This window comes from Macadamia integrifolia, unplaced genomic scaffold, assembly GCF_013358625.1.
Source record: "Macadamia integrifolia cultivar HAES 741 unplaced genomic scaffold, SCU_Mint_v3 scaffold784, whole genome shotgun sequence".
In the NCBI taxonomy this organism is placed as follows: Eukaryota; Viridiplantae; Streptophyta; class Magnoliopsida; order Proteales; family Proteaceae; genus Macadamia; species Macadamia integrifolia.
The window spans coordinates 128,274-148,524 of NW_024870538.1; the positions used below are offsets into that span (position 1 = coordinate 128,274).

Genomic DNA, 20,251 nt, shown 5'->3' on the forward strand with positions numbered 1-20,251 from the left:
CAATTGGACAACTTCAATCGGGTTGAAACTAGACATGTGGAGCAATCTAAAGTTTGTGCCACATCCAACATCTGTTTTTTGAACCTACAATATATGCTTATTTCATTGAATCAATTTATAATTTACTTTACATATCATAATTGTTGTTAATTTACTATCGAAACGAATTTATTGTGCATACGTTTCTGTTATTGCTATGAATAGATGAATATATGTCTTATGAAAGAATAATATCTACTTAATTTTGACTTACACTGTTTGCTTTTTTTATTTCTAGTATGGAAAAGAGAATGAGTGCTGAAGAAAATATGGTCAGAAAAAGAAAGAGTAACCCAAATAATCAACTATTCTCGTTTCCTCCAGAGCTAGATCATGATTCACTCGCCCTTTCCCTTTCTCCTCCATCAACAAGGCTTTCCCTTTCTCCTCCATCAACTAGACGTAGGCTCCCACCACCACATTCACCAATCCTACCACTACTGCCATTACCGCGGCTGCCACCACCACCAGCTCCAACCCTACCTCCTTATCAATTTTATCTCTCTCCCTTAATTGTTGACTCTTCATCATTAAATTTAGTCACTAGTTCTCCAACATCAAATTTAGTCACTGATCCTTCAGTGACAACAACCTTAGTTGCTGGTTCTTCAACATCAACATCAACAGCCCATCCAGAACACAATACCTCATATAAGTCCCGCACTCGCCGTAATCCAACACAAGCTCCTCGAGCGGGGAAGAGTGATACTATCCCTGCTCCTTATCCATGGGCCACCACTCTCCGTGCTACTGTGCATAGCCTTGAACATCTTTTACAAAGTGGACTACACACAATATCTGGTGAATGCCGATGCAAGGAATGTGATCAAAAGGATACTATTATGTTTGATCTGCAAAGTAAGTTCTTTGAGGTTGCAAATTTTATTGCAGTAAATAATAGCAAGATGCATGATCGAGCTCCAAATGATTGGAATGATCCATTGCTTCCAACTTGCAAATATTGCGAAAAGAAGAACAGTGTAAAGCCGATTATAAACAAGAAGAAGGAGATCAATTGGCTTTTCTTGTTCCTTGGGCAAATGCTTGGGTGTTGTAACCTTGAACAATTGAAATATTTTTGCAAGCACACAAAGAATCATCGCACAGGTGCTAAAGATCGTGTTCTTTATCTAACATATCTTACTATTTGCAAACAACTCTTTCTTCCAAGGACTTTCGATCCTTGAAATGTTTATTTATTTATTTTCTTTGTTATGCCTTAATTAGATTTTCTTTGTTAAGAATTTTTCATTTGTAAAGGGATTGTAGAAAATATTAGAATGAACCATCATTTTGCTCTTACTTATTTTGGATATACAATTCAATTCTTTTATTATGGTTAAAGGGTAATTGATATAGGTAGTTAGACTTGGATGTATGGATGTAATGGGAGAGTAAAGAGTTGTAAGAGTTACAATATTGTGCACGTCTAAGTCGCATAAATATGAAGTAATGGAAAAGCGGAAGTCGTCTTGAAAAATTCTTAACAACTTCTCTAAAAGAGATGAGGTAGACTTCCTCACCAAGCTCGTCTGTAAAATCAAACCACTTTATTTTCTCTCTTATTTTTCCTATCTTGAATGTATGGATGTAATGAGGGGTTTTGGTTGAAAATCATAGCTGGTTGATCGTTAAATCATTTAAGAGCATGTTTTCTAAGTAAATGATCAGGTAAGAGAGAAACTGATTTTTTAGTGGGAATTTATTTACTGGATGGCCGAATAAGGAAGCCCCTCCCTGGCTCTAATATTTTCTATGATAAAGATTAGGGAGGCCCAAGGTCTCCTACCACATAGAATAAAGCTTTAAAAATTTATTAAAACACGTCTTTTGTTATAAAACGGTAGAAAATAAGTTGATGGCTAAAAATAGAACTGAATTCCTCTAATGTTCGCACATATTCCTAATACAAACAATTAAAGTTTTTCCCATATATTGACCCAAAAAGGAAAATCAAGCCCTTGGGTCGCTCTTCTTATATTTTTGGGGCCATTCACATGGGTATTTAGTCATTTTCATTATTTTTAATGAAAGTTAAATGGTTCTCATTTGACCCCGGTATGACTTGGTCCAATCACTCAGACGACAAATATATGAGGGAGTTTTTTAAGTATAGTGCATGCAATGATCTGAGCCACAGATTCTACAAGTTTGGAAGTCTGGTCATCTATACAAACAAAATTGGGGTCTCGTATCGGGCATGAGATCAATAACAAACTCAATCTCTCTATGAGGCGACAACCCTTTCAAGTCGTTAAGGAAGACATCTGGAAAATCCTAGACAACATCGATATTCGATAGGATTAGCTCCTTAGTCTTGGTGCCTTAGCCTTGGCATCCCTGCCGAAACCATATTGATGCTTGAAGGGGGTCTGATCTTGTGCCCCTAAACACAGAAAAAAAATTTGACCCCTAAACATAGAAAAAAAAATTTCATTGTTGCCTGGGTTGCAGCGATATGGTAACAGTCAAGGGAATGGAATCTCAAGGGAAGGTTTGAAAATACCATAGAAATGGAATCTCTAGGTTGAATTTTTCTATCCCCTACCACCTGAGATTCCATTCCCTTGACTGGTGCTAGGGGTTGCAGCTACTTAACTGCAACCCAGGCTGCAGCCAAGTTTCATTCAGCTCTAGGACTCTCACCATGTCACTATTCTGGGATTGCTGGCTGTTGTGCCAATGGGAACCTTCACATCCTTACAACCAAAGTAAAGTAAAAATGTCTTACATGTCATTGTTTGGTTTTCCTTGAAATTCAATAGTGATTTATTCATTCATTTTCATCAAGTGTTCCTATGCCACCAAAATATAATGGTGAGCTCAGCAGCAAGAATTTTATAGTCTTACTCCAAGACTGTTGAGAGGCTATTTCAATTGCTTGACAATCATATCTTAGTATTTATACCTTATCATTGGACCAAAAGCACCCCACCCCAAAAATGAGAGTGAGAGTAGAGTTTATAAAAAATTTGCCGATCACTTCAAGCTGCTTGGGTCCACTCATCCGGCACCGTCTCCATGTGAGCTTTTCTGTTAGCCTTGTTTTGCCTTTGTTGGTGTTGTTTGTGGAAGGTGATTTATGGATATAGAATTGTAGGGTGGTTGATTGATATGGAAGTAGGGGGTTTGTGGAGTTCTAATTTGGTACTCACATTGGGATCTTTAGGACCTTAGGAGTTTCTCGATAATTTGTAAAAATGCTTCCATTTTATAGTGAGGTTAATTTTATGATTTGTTTAACAAAAAAAAAAAGAAATTGTGATTTTAATATTAGGTATTCCTCATTGATTAGTTACATATTTTTTTTTCTTCAAATTTATTAGTGATTAATTATCCATTGATTTCACTATTAGTTATTTTACTTCGTCAAATCTTGAGGTTCACAAATCCACGTGGACTTTGCCAAAAAAGCCCCATGCTGCTTCTATGCTTTGGACCCGTGCTCCAGTCTCCAACGAATGAATTGAGAAAAAGGATAAAATCAATTTTCCTATTCTTGATTATTTACTTTTTTGACTTGAAGAAGATTACCAAATCTTGTCTCACTGCAAATTATTACGTTATTAATCCAACGCTAAAGAATTAAAGTGGTATAAGATGGAAATAAACTGACAATCTAAGTGCCTTTATTGATTCGATTTTGGTCTCTGTCATTCTCTGATCGAAGTTGATTCAGCCCCACTGTAACTAGACTGATCCAACCTTTTTTTTATAGAAATCAGACCAATCATTTGAGAATGACTATTTTTTTCTTTTTTGGGGTAAAAGAAAAACCTAAAAAACAAGATGATCCCTACTTCTAAACACAATGGAGGGTCAGTGATTAGAAGGAAATACTACCCTATTGATGCTTTTACTTAAACTCTCACGTTGGTGTAGGAACCACACTGCCATTAAGGGAACCCTCCCCCTTTTCTTGTATTGACGGCAAACCCTCCCTAACAATTAGCCCCTCGGCGCAACAATTCGCTGAGTGCAGACTCCAGACTCTCTCTTCTCTCTCTCTTTGCGTTTTATGTGTCTTTTGTCTCATTATTCGATCGTTAACTGTAAGATTATTGTAGCGAACCGAAAAGGTAAACATTGCGATGATCTCTTCTACTTGCTATTAATCTCTGAATGTTTTGCGTTTGCTTCAGTCTGCGATTATGCTTCTTCGGATGCAGAGTTCTTATCCTCATTTTTCTCTAATAATTTTGAATGGAAGCCTTACTGATGCATTGAGTAAGGTCTTAATCAGTTAAGAGCTGCTCTTACCCCTTCCCCTGTTTAATTTTCAGGGTTTATGTAAGATTTTAGGATTCAGGAAAACCCAACAGAGTTTGTAAAATTTAGCTTTAATTTTTATCTTGTGAACTTGTATTATTTGTGAAATGTAATGCTCGTCGGCATTAGCAGATTCTTATACCAGATTTTGTGCCGAGACACATTGAATTTCATTAGTTTTGAAGAGTCAATGACTATTGTCTATTGCTGTCAAGGTGTAGAATGAATAATTGAACAGGGTAACTCTGCAAATGTTATCAATTAGGATCCAGAAATCTAAAATAATTTCTAAGAAATGAAAAAGCATTGCTGAATTTGGAATCTTGATTTACCTTGTGGATTAATTGTGGTTCTGGTCTGTGTCAGAATTTTCTTTTTGGGTGAATTACTTGTGTCAGATGTTTGTAGTGGATATCGTGCTCTGCAGAATTATGCACCCTTATACATGTGGGTTCCTTCTTCTACTAGCGCGTACTGAACTTGGGAGGTGCTAGAGCTTTGCTTGTGTTGCAACAATGACAGCTACTCTAAGAAGTGGAATGGGAAGTTTGGTTTATAGACTATTCTCTAGAAGATGTAGCCATGTTGCTTTTCCTGTGCCTTTGGAGAGGACAATCAACGATAATATTGGAAGACTGTCCATTCTGCCTGAATTTGATCGTGAGTTGGAAGAAAAACGTGGAATCGAAGTTCCCATTTTCTCTAGTGGTGGCTGTATGGAGGTCATGGCAGTCCCAAAGAGGAAGGTCATCTCTTTGGCTCTTTTTTCCATTCTTCTTTTGAAATTAATGTTTGAGAATTTTTGTTGTTATTTATCAACATCATAGAGATTCAAAAAAAAGAAAAGAAAAAGATGAAAAATATAATATTTGAATGTGTGGATAGATCAGAAAAGAATGATTTATCCTTTTGGTTTAGATATTGCTTTTTGGATGGTTATATTCTTATCATTAAGATTGTATTTACAGGTAGTCCTTAATATTCCAGTTTAAATAGTGCTATTTCGATTACTTAGCAGTTGTGTTATTTTTGTGGTATGTCCGTATGTGATGTCATATAAGATTTCATATTTTTTTAGTTTTAGTATATTATAGTAGTACATCATTTTAGAAGTTCCTATGATTTCTATTGTGATTTGGCCTTTACAGATATGTTTTTGGTGGGTATGAGGTTTTTCTGACTTTGGCATGTTTCATTTTTCACTCTGAAATTACCACATATTGCCTCATTACAGAGGAAGCTGCCTTCATGTTTGGCAATGATTCTGACAATTCAACACATTGGGTTCTATAGGATCATTCGAGATTATTAAATGGTTGACAGTACTAGAGACATCAGCATTTGAACACCCCCCCCCCCCCCATATGACCTGATGGATTCAGAGCAACGTAAAGTAATTTAGCACTTAAAAATACATCATTAAACAAGATCGAATAACTTAAGACAGTTTTAGATTTGGAACTATATTCTACCTTCTTTCATTTTTGCAGGTTGGTAGGGGTGGATTAGTGCGAATTAGAATGTTCCAAGGGGTCTAGAAGCAGGTGTCAACATAGAAGGGGGGGGGGTGTTCATAAAACGAGGGATGAAAGCTGGTCAGGCCAAGCCAACCCCAGGAAATTGTTCCCATTTAGCTGCTGTAATTTCTGTTCAGAATTCCCTAGCTTACGTGTGACTCTGTAGGATTAAATCCCTTGTTTTAGAGACTTCTGTACGCATGTCCTACCTCTAAGGAGGTTAAACCTGAAGGAGAATGACATCAAGAGAGAATGCTACTGATTTTAGTTTTCAAACTTCAAACACACACACATTTGATGGTTAGAGACTCTGCTGTTTTGTCTGAGATGTGTTGGAAATTGGAATATGATAACAGTGAATAAGGGTTGGAAATTCTGTGTATGAGAAAGGTGAAAACCCTATTATATGTTGTGCTCATATCATCAGTTCTTCACATGGCAAAACAAGCCCTTGATGAATCTTATAACATTAGGGAACTGTAATTCACTGTTTCCGATATAGCCAGACAAACCCTCCTAAGATACAAAAAGTCTCCCCCTCCCTCTTTTTCTTTGGAACATACAAACCAATGAAAGAAAAGTAAAATTGCAATCTGGGTTTTAATCATGGATAACGAAATAGGGAAACATGAGTAGAGAGAGATACCGCAAAGTGACTATTTTAGATATCTGAGGTCATCCATAAACAAGAAAGGTGATATAGAGAATGATGTTTCTTAGAGAATTAAAGTAAAATGGATGAAGTGGAGAGGTGCATCCGGTGTGTTGTGTGATCGATGTATTCCTATAATGCTTAAAGGACAATTCTATAGGACAATTGTAAGACTGGCTATGATGTATGGGGGCGGAATGTTGGGCAATTTAAAAGCACAATAGAGATAAGTTGAGTGTAACAGAGATGAGGATGTTGAGAAGGATGTGCAGCAAAACTAGGAGGGATAATGATGTAGGGAGTTCCTAGGTGACTAGGTTTCTTACAAGATTAACTAACTTGGTAGGGTTAACTCAAGGGACTTGGGTAGATAGGATAAAAGAAACTCAGCAAACAAGATTAAGCATGCAAAATAGAATGAGACTAATAAACAAAGTAGCAAAAAAAAATAATAATCTAGGCGGAAAAACACATAAACTCTTACTTAAGCTTCAAGTGGGGATATGGGGAAGGGAACAAACGTCATACGAATGTTAGGTTTAGCACAAATCAATCCAGACGCCGAATAAGATATGCAAACAATCAATGTCCTCTAGTAGCCAACTAAAATAGAAAATCAGCAAGGGTTTTGGAGATATAACAGTGACGAAACGTCTTAAAACAATGGGTAAAAATAGGCATAAACAAAAGGGCAAAAGCTGGTTTCAATGTTAATGGGCTGCAACATATAACAAGGATAAATGGAGGTGGGAGGGGTTTAGTTTAATTATTTACCTTGTTGCTGTCCTGGTCTGAGGAGAAAAGAAGAAGTCGAAGTCCTCCAAAATAAAGAGTTGCAGTCCAACCTACTTGATGAAGAACAGCAGTCCCGATTGTTGGAGAAGTTCCAGCGGCAACCCAGTTGGGCGTTTTCTCGATGGAGATAATCTCTAATGATGGTGAACAATTTCTGTAATAGGGCAGCAACAACAGGAAAGAAAGAAAACAGAAAAGAGAGGGATGAAGGATTAGAAAGGGAGAAGGAGAATGAGAGAGAGAGAGAGCCGTGAGAGAGAGAGAGGAGGCGAGAAATAGAGGGAGACCGAGAATGAGAGATGAGAAGAGGGAGAGGGCAGCGAGAGAGAATTTGTAGGGGGGATTGGGGGGCTGTTTTTCCTTCAATAATCTTCATTCATTTCTTTTGGAACCGTGGCCAATGGCCTTACATAAATAAGAGACTAATTACTAAAAAGAAAAGAATATTCTAGGAATGCTATTTCATAAACAAAGAAACTTTCCAAAAAGAAATCAATAGGATATTTACTTAGTTTCCTAATTGACTTAAAGACTCAAATAAACAAAATCCTAGGAAATAAAACTACTAATATATCAGATTTGGTGGGGGCCACACAATCTTGGAAAAATCCTAGGAAATAAAACTATTAACATATCAGATTTGGTGGGGGCCACACAATCTTGGCAAAGAAAGGAAGGAGAGGACTTGATCCAGCGCTGGGAAGGTTGGATTGAGCCTTCCTTTTCTTTTTTTTTATTCGTCTTTCTTCTTCTTCCTCCTTCTAATCCTCCAACCACAAAGAAGGTTGGGTCTTTTTCTTCCTTCGGCTGTACGTCTTAATGTGCCCATCAACTCTCCCCGGCTTGGAAAAATTCACCTCCGGTGAATTAAAGCTCATATAATACTCAAGTAGGTCTGGGTTGAGTTGTTGGACTTCTTGCATTGTGATCCAGGTGTTGTCAATTTCCGGACGTCCACGCCACTTGACTAAGAACTCTCTAGAACCTCCAGTGTGTGTGTGGACACAATCCTCTCATCAAGGATTTCCTCAACTTCTTTAGTTCTTCTCGTGACCTTAGGCACAGGGGTAATGAGGTGGCGGGAAGTGGTTAGCTTGGCTCAGAAGTCTCATCAATGTTGAAGGGGAAGTCTTCAAGGTCATCAGGATAGGAAGGGGTAAAGGTAGAGGTACCATGGTATGGGACTAGGTCTTCAACATTGAAAATATTATTGATCTCAATGCTAGCTGGCAGATCAAGAACATACGCATTGGTACCTATCCTCTTGAGTACCTTGAACTCACCTGTGCTACGAGCATGTAGCTTGCTCGCTTTTCCCCTAACAAAACGTTGCGGCTTGATTCTTACCATCACCATATCGCCCTCTTGAAACTCTTGTAGCCTTCTGTGCACATCTACCTTCGATTTGTATTGCTCATTGCTCAGTGCTATCTGTCTTCTTATACCTGCATGCAAATCATGTATATGTCGAGCAAAAGATTCGGCTGACTGGGAGGTCCTGGAACTATACATGACTGGGATAAGGTCTATGGGTGCCTGGGGCTGGTATCTTAAATAGATCTCAAAGGGGGACAGACCAGTGGTACGGTTCTTAGAACTATTATATGCAAACTCAGCCTGGCTAAGGACTCGATCCCAACTGGTAAGGTGTTCTCCTATGAGGCAACGCAATAAATTCCCTAAGCTCTTATTAACAACCTCGGTCTGGCCATCGGTCTGAGGGTGGAAAGCGGAGGAAAAACGGAGCTTCGTGTCCATCATCCACCATAGGGTCCTCCAAAAATGACTAGTGAACCTAACATCCCTATCGGACACTATGGTGAGGGGTAACTCATGGTACTTGACAACCTCATTAAAGAAAAGTTTGGCTACTATGGATACATTGGAGGTCTTAGAGCATGGGATGACATGGGCCATCTTTGAGAAGCGGTCCACAACCACATAAACAGAATCATGGCCTCTCGAAGTTCTTGGTAGACCAAGCACGAAGTCCATGCTAAGGTCCTGCCAAGGGGAATGGGGAATGGGGAATGGGGAATGGGTAGGGGAGTATACAAACCAGTGTTTTGCTTTTGTTGTTTGGCAGTCTGGCATGTCCTACACTAACTCACAAGTCTAGCAACATCCCTCTTCAGTCTTGGCCAAAAGAATTGGTCCTCAACGAGGGTGATGGTCTTATCGCGATCGAAGTGGTCAGCGACTCCCCCAATATGCAATTCCCAGATCAGGAAATCTCGGAGTGAAGTCCTGGGAATGCACAACTTGCTTCTTTTAAAAAGAAAGCCCTCCCTAAGTAGGTAGTCCGAGCGGTTGACTGGGTTTCCGTTATTCAAGGAAGTGAACGGCTCACTAAAATCAGGACAGGTGGGGTATTGGTCCTTGACTCGCTCGAACCCTACAACCTCTACACTCATTGCCTGGAGTAGCACACTAGCCCGACTCCTAGCATTGGTGCAAATGAGGAACATGTTCACCTGGCTCAGTGCATCTGCAGTAGTAGTCTCGACACCAGGTCTGTGCTTGAGTACAAAAGTGTACTCTTGGAGAAACTCAACCCACTTGGCATGCCTCTGGTTAAGTTTCTTTTGGGCACTTGGGTATCTCAGAGCTTGGTGGTCAGAGAATAGCACAAATTCTTACGGTAAAAGGTAATGTCGCCAATAGCGCAGTGATTGGACAACCGCATAGAATTTCTTGTCGTATGTGGAATATCGTTGCCTAGTTTAATTAAGCTTCTCACTAAAATAGGAAATAGGGTGGCCCTCTTGTCCTAGGACACCACCTATCCCAATACCAGATGCATCACAATTCACTTCGAAGACCTTAGAGAAATCTGGGAGGCGCAGGACTGGAGCTTCAGTCATAAGCTTTTTAATCTCATTAAAGGCCTTTGTAGCACTCTTAGTCCATTGAAACTCCTTTTTCATGCAATCAGTGATAGGGGACATAATGGAACTAAACCGGTAGATGAATCTTCTGTAGAAAGTGGCTAAGCCATGAAATCTTCGTACCTCATGAATGTTAGTTGGCTCAGGCTACTCTACAATCGCTCTCACTTTCTCAGGGTCAGCAGATACTCCCTGAGCTGACACAACAAATCCCAGGAAGATGACTTGATCACTCATGAAGGTGCACTTCTTGAGGTTGACATAGAGTTTTTCTTGTAAGAGCACATGAAAAACCTTCTGTAAGTGATCCAAGTGGGAAGACGGGGTCTTACTATAGATGAGGATGTCATCAAAGTAAACCACAAGGAACTTGCCAATGAATGGTTGAAGTATTTGATTCATTATCCTCATGAAGGTGCTAGGTGCATTTGATAAGCCAAAAGGCATGACTAACCATTCAAAGAGGCCATCCTTCGTCTTGAAGGCTGTCTTCCACTCATCTCCAGGCCTAACCCTAATCTGGTGGTACCCGCTCTTGAGATCAATCTTCGAAAAGATCGAAGAGTTGGCCATCATATCCAACATGCCATCAAGCCTAGGGATAGGGAACCTATACTTGATGGTGATCTTATTGATGGCCTTACTATCAACACATATACGCCAGGTGCCATCTTTCTTTGGTATGAGCAAGGCAGGTACAGCACATGGGCTAAGGCTTTCCCTAATGAATCCCTTTTGCAACAGTTAATCCACTTGCCGTTTGAGTTTGGCGTGTTCTTTGGGATTCATTCTGTAATGGGGTAAGTTCGAGAGAGAGGATCCTGGAACTAAGTCAATAGTGTGCTGGATGTCACATATAGGCGGTAACTCATCAAGTAGTTCCTTAGGGAATAACCTCTCGAATTTCCTCAACAAGGGTTGCACTTTTCTAAGAGCCTCAGTGAATAAGCGTGACCTATCGGTATTTCTCTGTACGACAACTAGAGCATAAATCACCCCTGACTCGTGACACTCTCCTTCAAATTATTGTTGATTTAAAATGTTGAGTGTTTTGGTGGGGGTGTGTTTGGATGTACTTCCCTTGTGTTCTGGAACCCTAATTCCCTAGGGGCACTGGGGGTCAGTCTAATCTTCTTCCCTTTGAACTCGAAGACATAGGTGTTAGACTTCCCATAATTGGTGACATCCCAGTCATATAACCAGGGTCTACCTAGAATGATGTGGGCAACATCCATCTTTAGGACATCACAACACACTCGATCCTCATATCCTGCAAAGTGTAGGGAAACTAAACACCTCAGATTAACGGGAATGGTGGACTCATCAACCTAGGCAACCTTGTAAGGCTTGGGGTGGGGTTTAGGTTTGAGGCCCATTCGAGCAACAACGCTCTTGGCGACCACATTCATGCAACTCCCGCTGTCAATGGCGACGCGGCAGTTCTTGCCCTGATGACATGTTTAAGTGATGAAAATATTAGTTCGTCGCCAATCATCGCTACTCTTAGGTTGTGAGACCATGCAACGCACAATGCCGAGCTTGAGGTCACTGGCCTTCTTGGTGTCCTCATCAGATATGGTCTCATCTGGTCTATGGTCCTCATACTCATGGTCCTGAAAACCCTCTTGGTCACTTTCTTCAGGGGTCTGCTCTCCTACATAAAGATTCTTATTGGGACACTCTCTGGAGAAGTGACTAAACCCATGACACTTGAAGCACTGTTGTTGCCCACTACTCTTATGTGCTTCTCCCAAAATTCCTTTATCCTTGTTGTCAAATTGACTCTGTGGTGCAGCAGGGGGTTTTGGGAATTCAGTTGAGCCTTGGGGTGGTTTTCTAAATTGGGACTCCCCCAGCTTGGAAGCTCTTCCTCTGAGAATAAGTTCTCATGGAGGATTCCACCTCAAGGGCTATTTTGAAGGCCTGTGGAACGTCTCGCACTAGGTGGGGTGCCATACGAGACTGAATTTTGGAGTTGAGCCTGGTAAAGAATCTGGATAGTGTCTGCTCAACATCCTCCCGAATACGGCTTCTAATTTTCAATTCATTGAACTTGCTCATGTATTCGGTCACAGTCAACTTCCCTTGCTTCAGGGTATTCACTTCATTCAACAACTGGAGCCTATAAGTGATGGGCAAAAATTCCCTCTTGAGCCACTCTTGCATTTATACCCAGGTGGTGATTGGCTCAAGTCCTAGGTGGTCCTCCTGGTACTCTAGGTCTGTCCAAAAGTCCTGGGCAGCTCCAATAAACTTGAACTTAGCAAATCGGTAGCGGACTTCCTTTGGCATATCGTAGAAATCGAAGTACCTATCCATTTACTTGATCCAATCCAGAAGGATCCTAGCATCAATTTGACCATCGTAGGTAGGGGCATTTATCTTAATCATCTGTCTGACATCAAAGCCTCTATCATGATGCTCATAATCCTCATCATCTCTATATTGGGTTTGGCATCTTGGCAGTGGGCCTCGACCCCTACCCTAATCCCTACCACGCCTTAGGCCTTAGAAGTTATCCCCTATCTGGTCATAACCATTAGTCTGGTTATTTTCGTCTCCTTCCTCAGGGTTAGAGCCCCTGCCCCTAGGTTCAGTGCCAGTTGTGTTACGGCCTTGTCGTCTATTAGGGTTTTGGGCACTTGTCTCGAGGGCAGCCAACTTATCGGTAAGGGCTTGGAGATGGGCAGCTTGTGTTTCCTGTATGGCTTGGACGGCTTTTACGAATTCAGCCAGTTGCTCAGATTGGGTGGAGGTGCTAGGAGGGTCAGACACATCCTGGTATACTCTACCACTACGAGTGGACATAAGGAGATGGGCAGCCAATGGTACGGTTGCCACCAAAGACTCAAGGTCTACTCAGAGTCTCCAATTGAGACAGGTAGTTAGCTCTCTCAATCTTGAGGTCAGAAATCTCCCTCTCAAGTATATGCTTTTGGAGGGAATAGCGTCCAATGCTATTTGGTCCCGCCAACTTAGGAAAGAAAAGGGTGTCCTCTAATCTATGGTGTCGCTCTCTTAGCTCAGACTTGACCACGGACAGATGGTGACGGTGACTAGACCTCAAAAGGTAAGACATATAAATAAGGGACAACAGTACCTAATTACCCTAAACCGAGACAAAACCATCCTCTGATACCAAGATGATGTAGGGAGTTCCTAGGTGACTAGGTTTCCTACAAGATTAACTAACTAGGTAGGGTTAACTCAAGGGACTTGGGTAGATAGGACAAAAGAAACTCAGAAAACAAGATTAAGCATGCAAAATAGAATGAGACTAATAAACAAAGTAGCAAAAAACAATAATAATCTAGGCGGAAAAACACATAAACTCTTACTTAAGCTTCAAGTGGGGACATGGGGAAGGGAATAAACGTCATCTGAATGTTAGGTTTAGCACAAATCAATCCAGACACCAAATAAAATATGCAAACAATCAATGTCCTCTAGCAGCCAACTGAAATAGAAAATCAGCAAGGGTTTTGGAGATATAACAGTGACGAAACGTCTTAAAACAATGGGTAAAAATAGGCATAAACAAAAGGGCAAAGGCTGGTTTCAATGTTAATGGGCTGCAACATATAACAGGGATAAATGGAGGTGGGAGGGGTTTAGTTTAATTATTTACCTTGTTGCTGTCCTGGTTTGAGGAGAAAAGAAGAAGTCGAAGTCCGCCAAAATAAAGAGTTTCAGTCCAACCTACTTAATGAAGAACAGCAGTCCCGATTGTTGGAGAAGTTCCAGCAGCAACCCAGTTGGGGGTTTTCTCAATGGAGATAATCTCTAATGATGGTGAACAATTTCTGCAATAGGGTAGCAGCAACAGGAAAGACAGAAAACAGAAAAAAGAGGGATGAAGGATGAGAAAGGGAGAAGGAGAATGAGACAGAGAGCCGTGAGAGAGAGAGGAGGCGAGAAACAGAGGGAGACCGAGAGTGAGAGATGAGAAGAGGGAGAGGGCAGCGAGAGAGAATTTGTAGGGGGGATTGGGGGGCTGTTTTTCATTCAATAATCTTCATTCATTCCTTTTGGAACCGTGGCCAATGGCCTTACATAAATAAGAGACTAATTACTAAAAAGAAAAGAATATTCTAGGAATGCTATTTCATAAACAAAGAAACTTTCTAAAAAGAAGTCAATAGGATATTTACTTAGTTTCCTAATTGACTTAAAGACTCAAATAAACAAAATCCTAGGAAATAAAACTACTAATATATCAGATTTGGTGGGGGCCACACAATCTTGGCAAAATCCTAGGAAATAAAACTATTAATATATCAGATTTGGTGGGGGCCACACAATCTTGGCAAAGAAAGGAAGGAGAGGACTTGATCCAGCGCTGGGAAGGCTGGATCGAGCCTTCCTTTTCTTTTTTTTTATTCGTCTTTCTTCTTCTTCCTCCTTCTAATCCTCCAACCACAAAGAATGTTGGGTCTTCTTCTTCCTTCGGCTGTACGTCTTGATGTCCCCATCAGATAAGGTAAGGAATTACCTTGTCAGAGTTGATTTGGGAGTTGCCATGATCTAGGACATGCTTCGAGAAAGTCATTTGAGGTGGTATGACCATTTTCAACGGAGCGTCGGAGCCTTGGGATTCACTAGTAAAGAGTAGCGATCAACTTTAGATGGAAGGAGCTAAAAGAGCTAGGGTGAAGTCTAAAATGACCATAGGTGAAGTTATTAGGAAAAGCATACAGAGTTTAGGTCTTAACTCTAGTATGACCTTAAATAGAGATGTTTGGAAAAGGCTCCATCTATGTGGGATGCGTCCGAGGTGTTGTTGTGTTCCTTTCTTTTTTACTTATTATATTGTCTTACCCTCTCATGGAGCCATGTCGCTAACCCCATTTATCTGGAAAAAGGCTGAGTTAATCTTGGTTGAAATTGATTGAAATCTTTGAGTTGTCTCGGTTTCGTGCTTGGTTGAAACAAAACCCAGGGGAGCCTAGGTTGAAACCCAGTGTCGAAACCTCAAAATGAGATTCATCACGTCTTGGTTTCAGGCCTGACCGAAACCGAGATCTTGATCCGTGGTTCTAATTAATAGAAGTTCATGTCTATATTGTTCATATTTGTGGAGTCCCACGCTAGATGGGATTGTTGGGTGAAGATAAAATCTCAAAAGTGTGATAGTAACCGCACATAGAATTGAATGGAGATTATTTGGTATCAGTATTTTCTACTTAGTAGTGATAATTATTGGCATTGCCTGAGAAAATCTATTAGGCCCTTTTTGTATGTCAGGATTTTATGGGGGTGAGAGTGAATAGCACGGGAAAGTTTGAAGAGAATGGAAATTTAAGATGTTTGGATGTGTGGGGTGGGAAGTGGCCAGATATAGTCAGCCTATTTCCTGTTGGGGGACTGTCTTCTCAACCCCATCCTTCTCAAGTCCCATGATTTTGTTGGGATTCATATGGGAAAGACGAAGAAAAATCAAAGAGAACTCAATGGTCATGAACGTAAAGGCTTGGAAAGGAGTCACAGAACCTCAAGAAGCCCTAAAAATATGAATTTCTACAGTATCAACTGTCATGATCGTAAAGGATTGGAAGGGAGACACAGAACCTCAAGAACCTCTAAAAATATGAACTTCTACAGTATCAAATACACAAGATTTTGTGCTTTGAGAAATTCCAGATCAAAAGAGCCAAAACCTGCGAACCAAAATGAGATTGTGAGCCGTGAACTGAATCACTTGATCTTCACCACACAATCTGCTCTTGGACTCGCAATAGATGGAGGAGGGCGAGAGGAGATGGGGCTTGATAATTTGGTGGTCATTCTCAAGGGTGGCCAATGGGGGAAGCAAACAAAGCAGGGCTTGATCAAATGCTTAAGCAGCTGTTGCTGCTTCTAGCCACAAAAAGAAATCCCGTGAAAAACTTAGAAGGGGTCTTTGACGAGTCCAAGGGCCTGCACGACTCCTTGGCACCGTGGAACTATCTTCAGCCTTCGCTCAATCCTCAGGGTGATAATACCAACGGAATCCTCACATGGCCTCTACTATCCTATTGGATCTTCTCCGCTTTGGCGTCATATGAGGACTTTCAATGAGTCCGAGGGTCGCATAAGCATGCAGTCCCTGGCTGTGTGACCAAGGAGTGAAAAGAGAGAATGAAGAGTGTGTGAGAGATGAGAGAAGAGAAAGGGAAGAGGAAGAATCTTGAAGGCCAAAGTCAAAGGCTCCAGAACCTTGAATCACTAAAATATCTGTTTTTTTTTCTTTTTTTTTTTTTATTGGTTTATACAGAAGCTGTTGAATGATTGAGTCCTCTCTCTCTTTTCACTTTCCCTCACTTTGGAAAATTCCCAAGCCAACCAAAAGCAATTGGGGGTGAGGAAGTACCAACTCTCCTTTCAATTTACTATCCCTGTTATCCCACCCCCAGACTTTCACGCCGCACACTCCCGCTATCCAAACTGGGCCTTATGGTATTCTAATTCATGGGAAACCAATCACCATGCAACTGTACCGGCATAATAGCGACAAAGATAATTTTCTCTTTCTAAAACATACAAAAAAGAAAAAGAATACTGTAGGACTTGTCTAGTGCTTCCATACGACTATGGTCTAACCTCCTCTTCAATTTGTGTTGGTTGGTTGGGGGGAAGTGTGGCCAATGTGGGCTTCCCTTAAATGGATGTACTCATGTACCAACGTTCTCGCCATTTTCTCTAGTTATTTGGTTTCCTTTATTATTATATGTTTTTTTATTTCAGTTTATCTTACATTTTTTAGATAAATTTTCTTGGGGTGAGTCTCCTTGTATTATTTCTTGTTTGATGGTGATTCTTTTGAATTTTTTTAGAGATTAAAATTCATTTTTATAGTTCCAATTTATGATTCGCCCTTTTTTTCTTTTTCAAAATCATTAGTAGATACGAACACCTTCTATATTTATATATTTTATTGCATAAAGAAACTTATCAAGAAGAGTTCTCTATGCTATTTAGAACTTTAAAAATTTGTTGTGCAGGTTTCTCCACACAAAAGAGGCATAAGAAATGGACCAAAGGCTTTGAAACCTATTCCAGTTATAATTCGCTGCAAGTAAGGCCTTTCCTATTTAAACTTTAATTTTTTGACACTGAAGTTTGCCATTAATATTTTATCTGGAAGTCAATTCACAGAATTATATTCAAAATTTCTTGACAAAATATAATCTTATGGGTATATATTTCTGCATTTAGCACATAACCTGATGTGAGTTTCTCAGCTCCACATACTTGCTAATATGAAATTTCGCAACAAGACTTGTATGATTAGATGTGGTATGCTTTATGAAAAGCCTTTGCTTTAAGGTTGATGAGATTAGTTCCTTTTAAGTTTATCATCTAGCATCACGTTAATCCCCTCACCCTCTTTTTATTTTTTCAAATACATTCTAGTTTCTCTGATCTAGTTCACTTTAGTTATTACAGCTGCTCTTTAATTTTGGTCTCTTTCTATTTCTTGATTTAGTCATCTCAAACCTGAACACCATGTTGATCAGTGCTGGGCTGCCTTAATCTTCAATATACAAAAGGGCGTACCTAGTGCACCAGGCTTCCGTCACTGCGGGATCTGGGAAGGGTCATAATGTATGCAGTTATACCCCCACTTGTCTGTTTTCCAACTTGAACTCAAGATCACTAGGTCACAATGAAGCAACCTTACGATTGCACCAGGCCTGCCCTGTCCTTAATCTTCAACATACAATTCCCAAATACAAAATTTGTATTTTCTTAATTTGAAGTGTTCTACTTTTCATCTCTTAAAAACCTAGTTTATTTATTTAATTATTTCCCGATAGTCATCCTAAGGTTCATTACTTCCCTCTGAATCTGTGGATCTCATAATCTTTTGAGGTCTGCTGCACCTGATTTGTAGATTACATAGGTTCACATCTTGTAGACCAATCCTCTGTAGTTGATTTCTTCTGTAGGCTTTGTGTGCTACTCACAGAGTTGACACGTTATGCTGACTGGCAATGCCAAAATGTTAAGCCATTCTGATATGTAAAGGCTTGAATATATAAAGAAGTTCTGAATTAAAGAGGGGGGGGGGGGAGATAATGCACATATCAGTTGTACCACCTTTCTCTCAGACACTAATCTTTTCTCCTCCTTCCCCATGTTACTTCCCATTTGCATATTCTCCTATCCCTCCGACTTTGTCGTACAAAACACTTACTAATGCAGTTGTTCTTATCGTAGCTTGTACTGATAGTGCATTATGTCCTTCAAATTCATCATGCTTGTACTCGACTTCCAAACCAAATTATCAACTATTCAATAGTTCGGGCATTCTTGTAATTCATATTCACTTCCCCAAGTAAGCAATGCCAAATCTTGGGTCAAGTCCCACTTAGAATTTCTTCTTCGACTGAAGTGATAACGGTAGGACCTTCAGTTTTAGTTATTATTTATTTATGTTTTTAATTCCTTGTTGGGATGTGAAAGTAGACTCGTTGAAGAGACGGAGTAACTGGTTCCTAAAGAGCATTCTCTGTCTAAAGATTGTTAGGTTTTTGGAGTAGGATGGTGAGGGTAGCTGAGGTTCATGGAAGAGATGATGGATTCGCTTCCTTAAAAAATGGGAGAGACTAGTGTGAGGGATATTAACTGACACGAATTATTTTATTTATTTATTATTTTTAATTTCTGAAGGGAGGGAATCTTGGGCCTGGAACCATGCAAACAGGGTGGAAGTAACCAATTAACCATTCCCATTTCAAAATCCTATTTTATGTTTTGATGGTCCCATTGTTTCCCAATGATGCTATATCCACGACCTGAATGCAGTCATATCTTTTGGCCCATTTACTTTCTCTCATGGTCTATGGTCAAATTGGGTGGTACTGTCAACCGTTTCTCCATAATGATCTGATTGATGCCTGTTCCATTCTTAGACAAGGGTTGGTCCTGTTAATAGCTACATGTCTATGCCAGACAAGTAGCCACCCAACGACTAAAAAGGGGGGGCTGGTTGTTTTATGATCTATTGACTACTTTCTTAATTCCTCTTCTTTTCCATTCATGATTGCTTTCTTGTGGAAGCTGCTATCAACAATGCTGTGGTGCACCGAATGCATAATTTTAGTCTTGTTAGTGGATTATATCAAACTGGGTTGTGATTTTATTTTACTTCTTGTGTTACAGGATTTGTGGTCGGGTTAAGCTACCACACTTCTACTGTTGTAGTGGTGACAGGGGACAGACAGGTGAACGTAGTGATTCCACCCATTAAGTTCTGTTGAATAGCTGTGCTACATGCATAGTGATGGTTAATCAGTTTCAATTTCTGATTTTAAACTTGTAACATTTATAGGATTTGAACAACAGTAAAATTTTACATCTCTAAAGTTGCCTGACCAATTACTGTATCTTCAATTAAGATTTTGGCTTGGGCTTTAGCCACATTATCATTGAACTGCTGTTAAATGTGATCCCTATTACCTTAATAGTTGGATTAGTGCCTGTGTGGTCAGAACAGCCATTGATTCTCAAATAATTGGGCTCGTCATGAAGTTCCCCTGATCATATGTCAGTCTGGCATGAATTTTGCAAATGCAGAAACTTATGTGCATGATCAAACATCAATGCTTACCTAAGAAAAATTTGCTTTCAAATGTATGGAATGAATATGAAATACTGCTATCTTAGAATTTTTTTTTGTTGTTGATGTTGTTGGAAATTGTCTTAAATTATTCATTATTCTTATGAAATGGAAGGAAATAGAATTATTTTTTTCCCTTTTGTATGCATGATTTTCCACATGAAGTGCTGACCTGGTAGACTCACATTGTGCATCCTTTTAAGCATCAGGTATGGTTCTTGGTTATTAGGCATTGTAGAAGGACTAATGATAAAGATTCATATGCATGTGGATACATATTTTAATGCATTAATTTGAACCCAGAAACTGTCATTTTACGCGTACATGTTAAATTTCTCACCATGCATTGGTAGGTGGAGCCAATGGTAAATTCAAGCATCATTTGTGAATCATTTGTGTGAATGAGCTCATCTTCATGGTCCCACTAGTTCTAAGCCACATGAAGGGCTGAAATAGTCAATCTGACTGTTGGATAGATAGCTCTAACACT

General features: G+C 39.9%; 2 protein-coding genes across 5 annotated transcripts; both read left to right on the forward strand.

Annotated features, from left to right (window-relative positions):
- Positions 1 to 278: 278 nt before the first annotated feature.
- LOC122069978 lies at positions 279 to 1,226 on the forward strand. The gene has a single exon (XM_042634073.1). It carries the CDS (start codon positions 279 to 281, stop codon positions 1,224 to 1,226), a length of 948 nt encoding a protein of 315 aa, XP_042490007.1.
- A 2,720-nt stretch (positions 1,227 to 3,946) lies between these two features.
- Positions 3,947 to 19,606, forward strand: LOC122069966. Of its 4 annotated transcripts, none has more exons than XM_042634057.1 (4): positions 3,947 to 4,118; positions 4,675 to 5,054; positions 17,141 to 17,214; positions 19,305 to 19,606. In XM_042634057.1, the coding sequence occupies exons 2-4, from the start codon at positions 4,824 to 4,826 to the stop codon at positions 19,390 to 19,392; spliced, it is 393 nt and encodes a 130-aa protein (XP_042489991.1). In that variant the 5' UTR covers positions 3,947 to 4,118; positions 4,675 to 4,823; the 3' UTR covers positions 19,393 to 19,606. The 4 variants fall into 4 exon arrangements, with proteins under 4 accessions (XP_042489991.1, XP_042489992.1, XP_042489990.1 ...); XM_042634058.1 differs by having other exon boundaries at positions 4,717 to 5,054; XM_042634056.1 differs by having other exon boundaries at positions 4,736 to 5,054.
- The last annotated feature ends 645 nt before the right edge of the window (positions 19,607 to 20,251 follow it).

Coding starts and splice junctions, on each gene's coding strand:
- LOC122069978 (XM_042634073.1), top strand. CDS start 279: ATGGAAAAGAGAATGAGTGCTGAAGAAAATATGGTCAGAAAAAGAAAG.
- LOC122069966 (XM_042634057.1), top strand. CDS start 4,824: ATGACAGCTACTCTAAGAAGTGGAATGGGAAGTTTGGTTTATAGACTA. Junction 5,055..17,140: donor TGGCAGTCCCAAAGAGGAAG/GTCATCTCTTTG, acceptor TTTGTTGTGCAG/GTTTCTCCACACAAAAGAGG. Junction 17,215..19,304: donor CCAGTTATAATTCGCTGCAA/GTAAGGCCTTTC, acceptor CTTGTGTTACAG/GATTTGTGGTCGGGTTAAGC.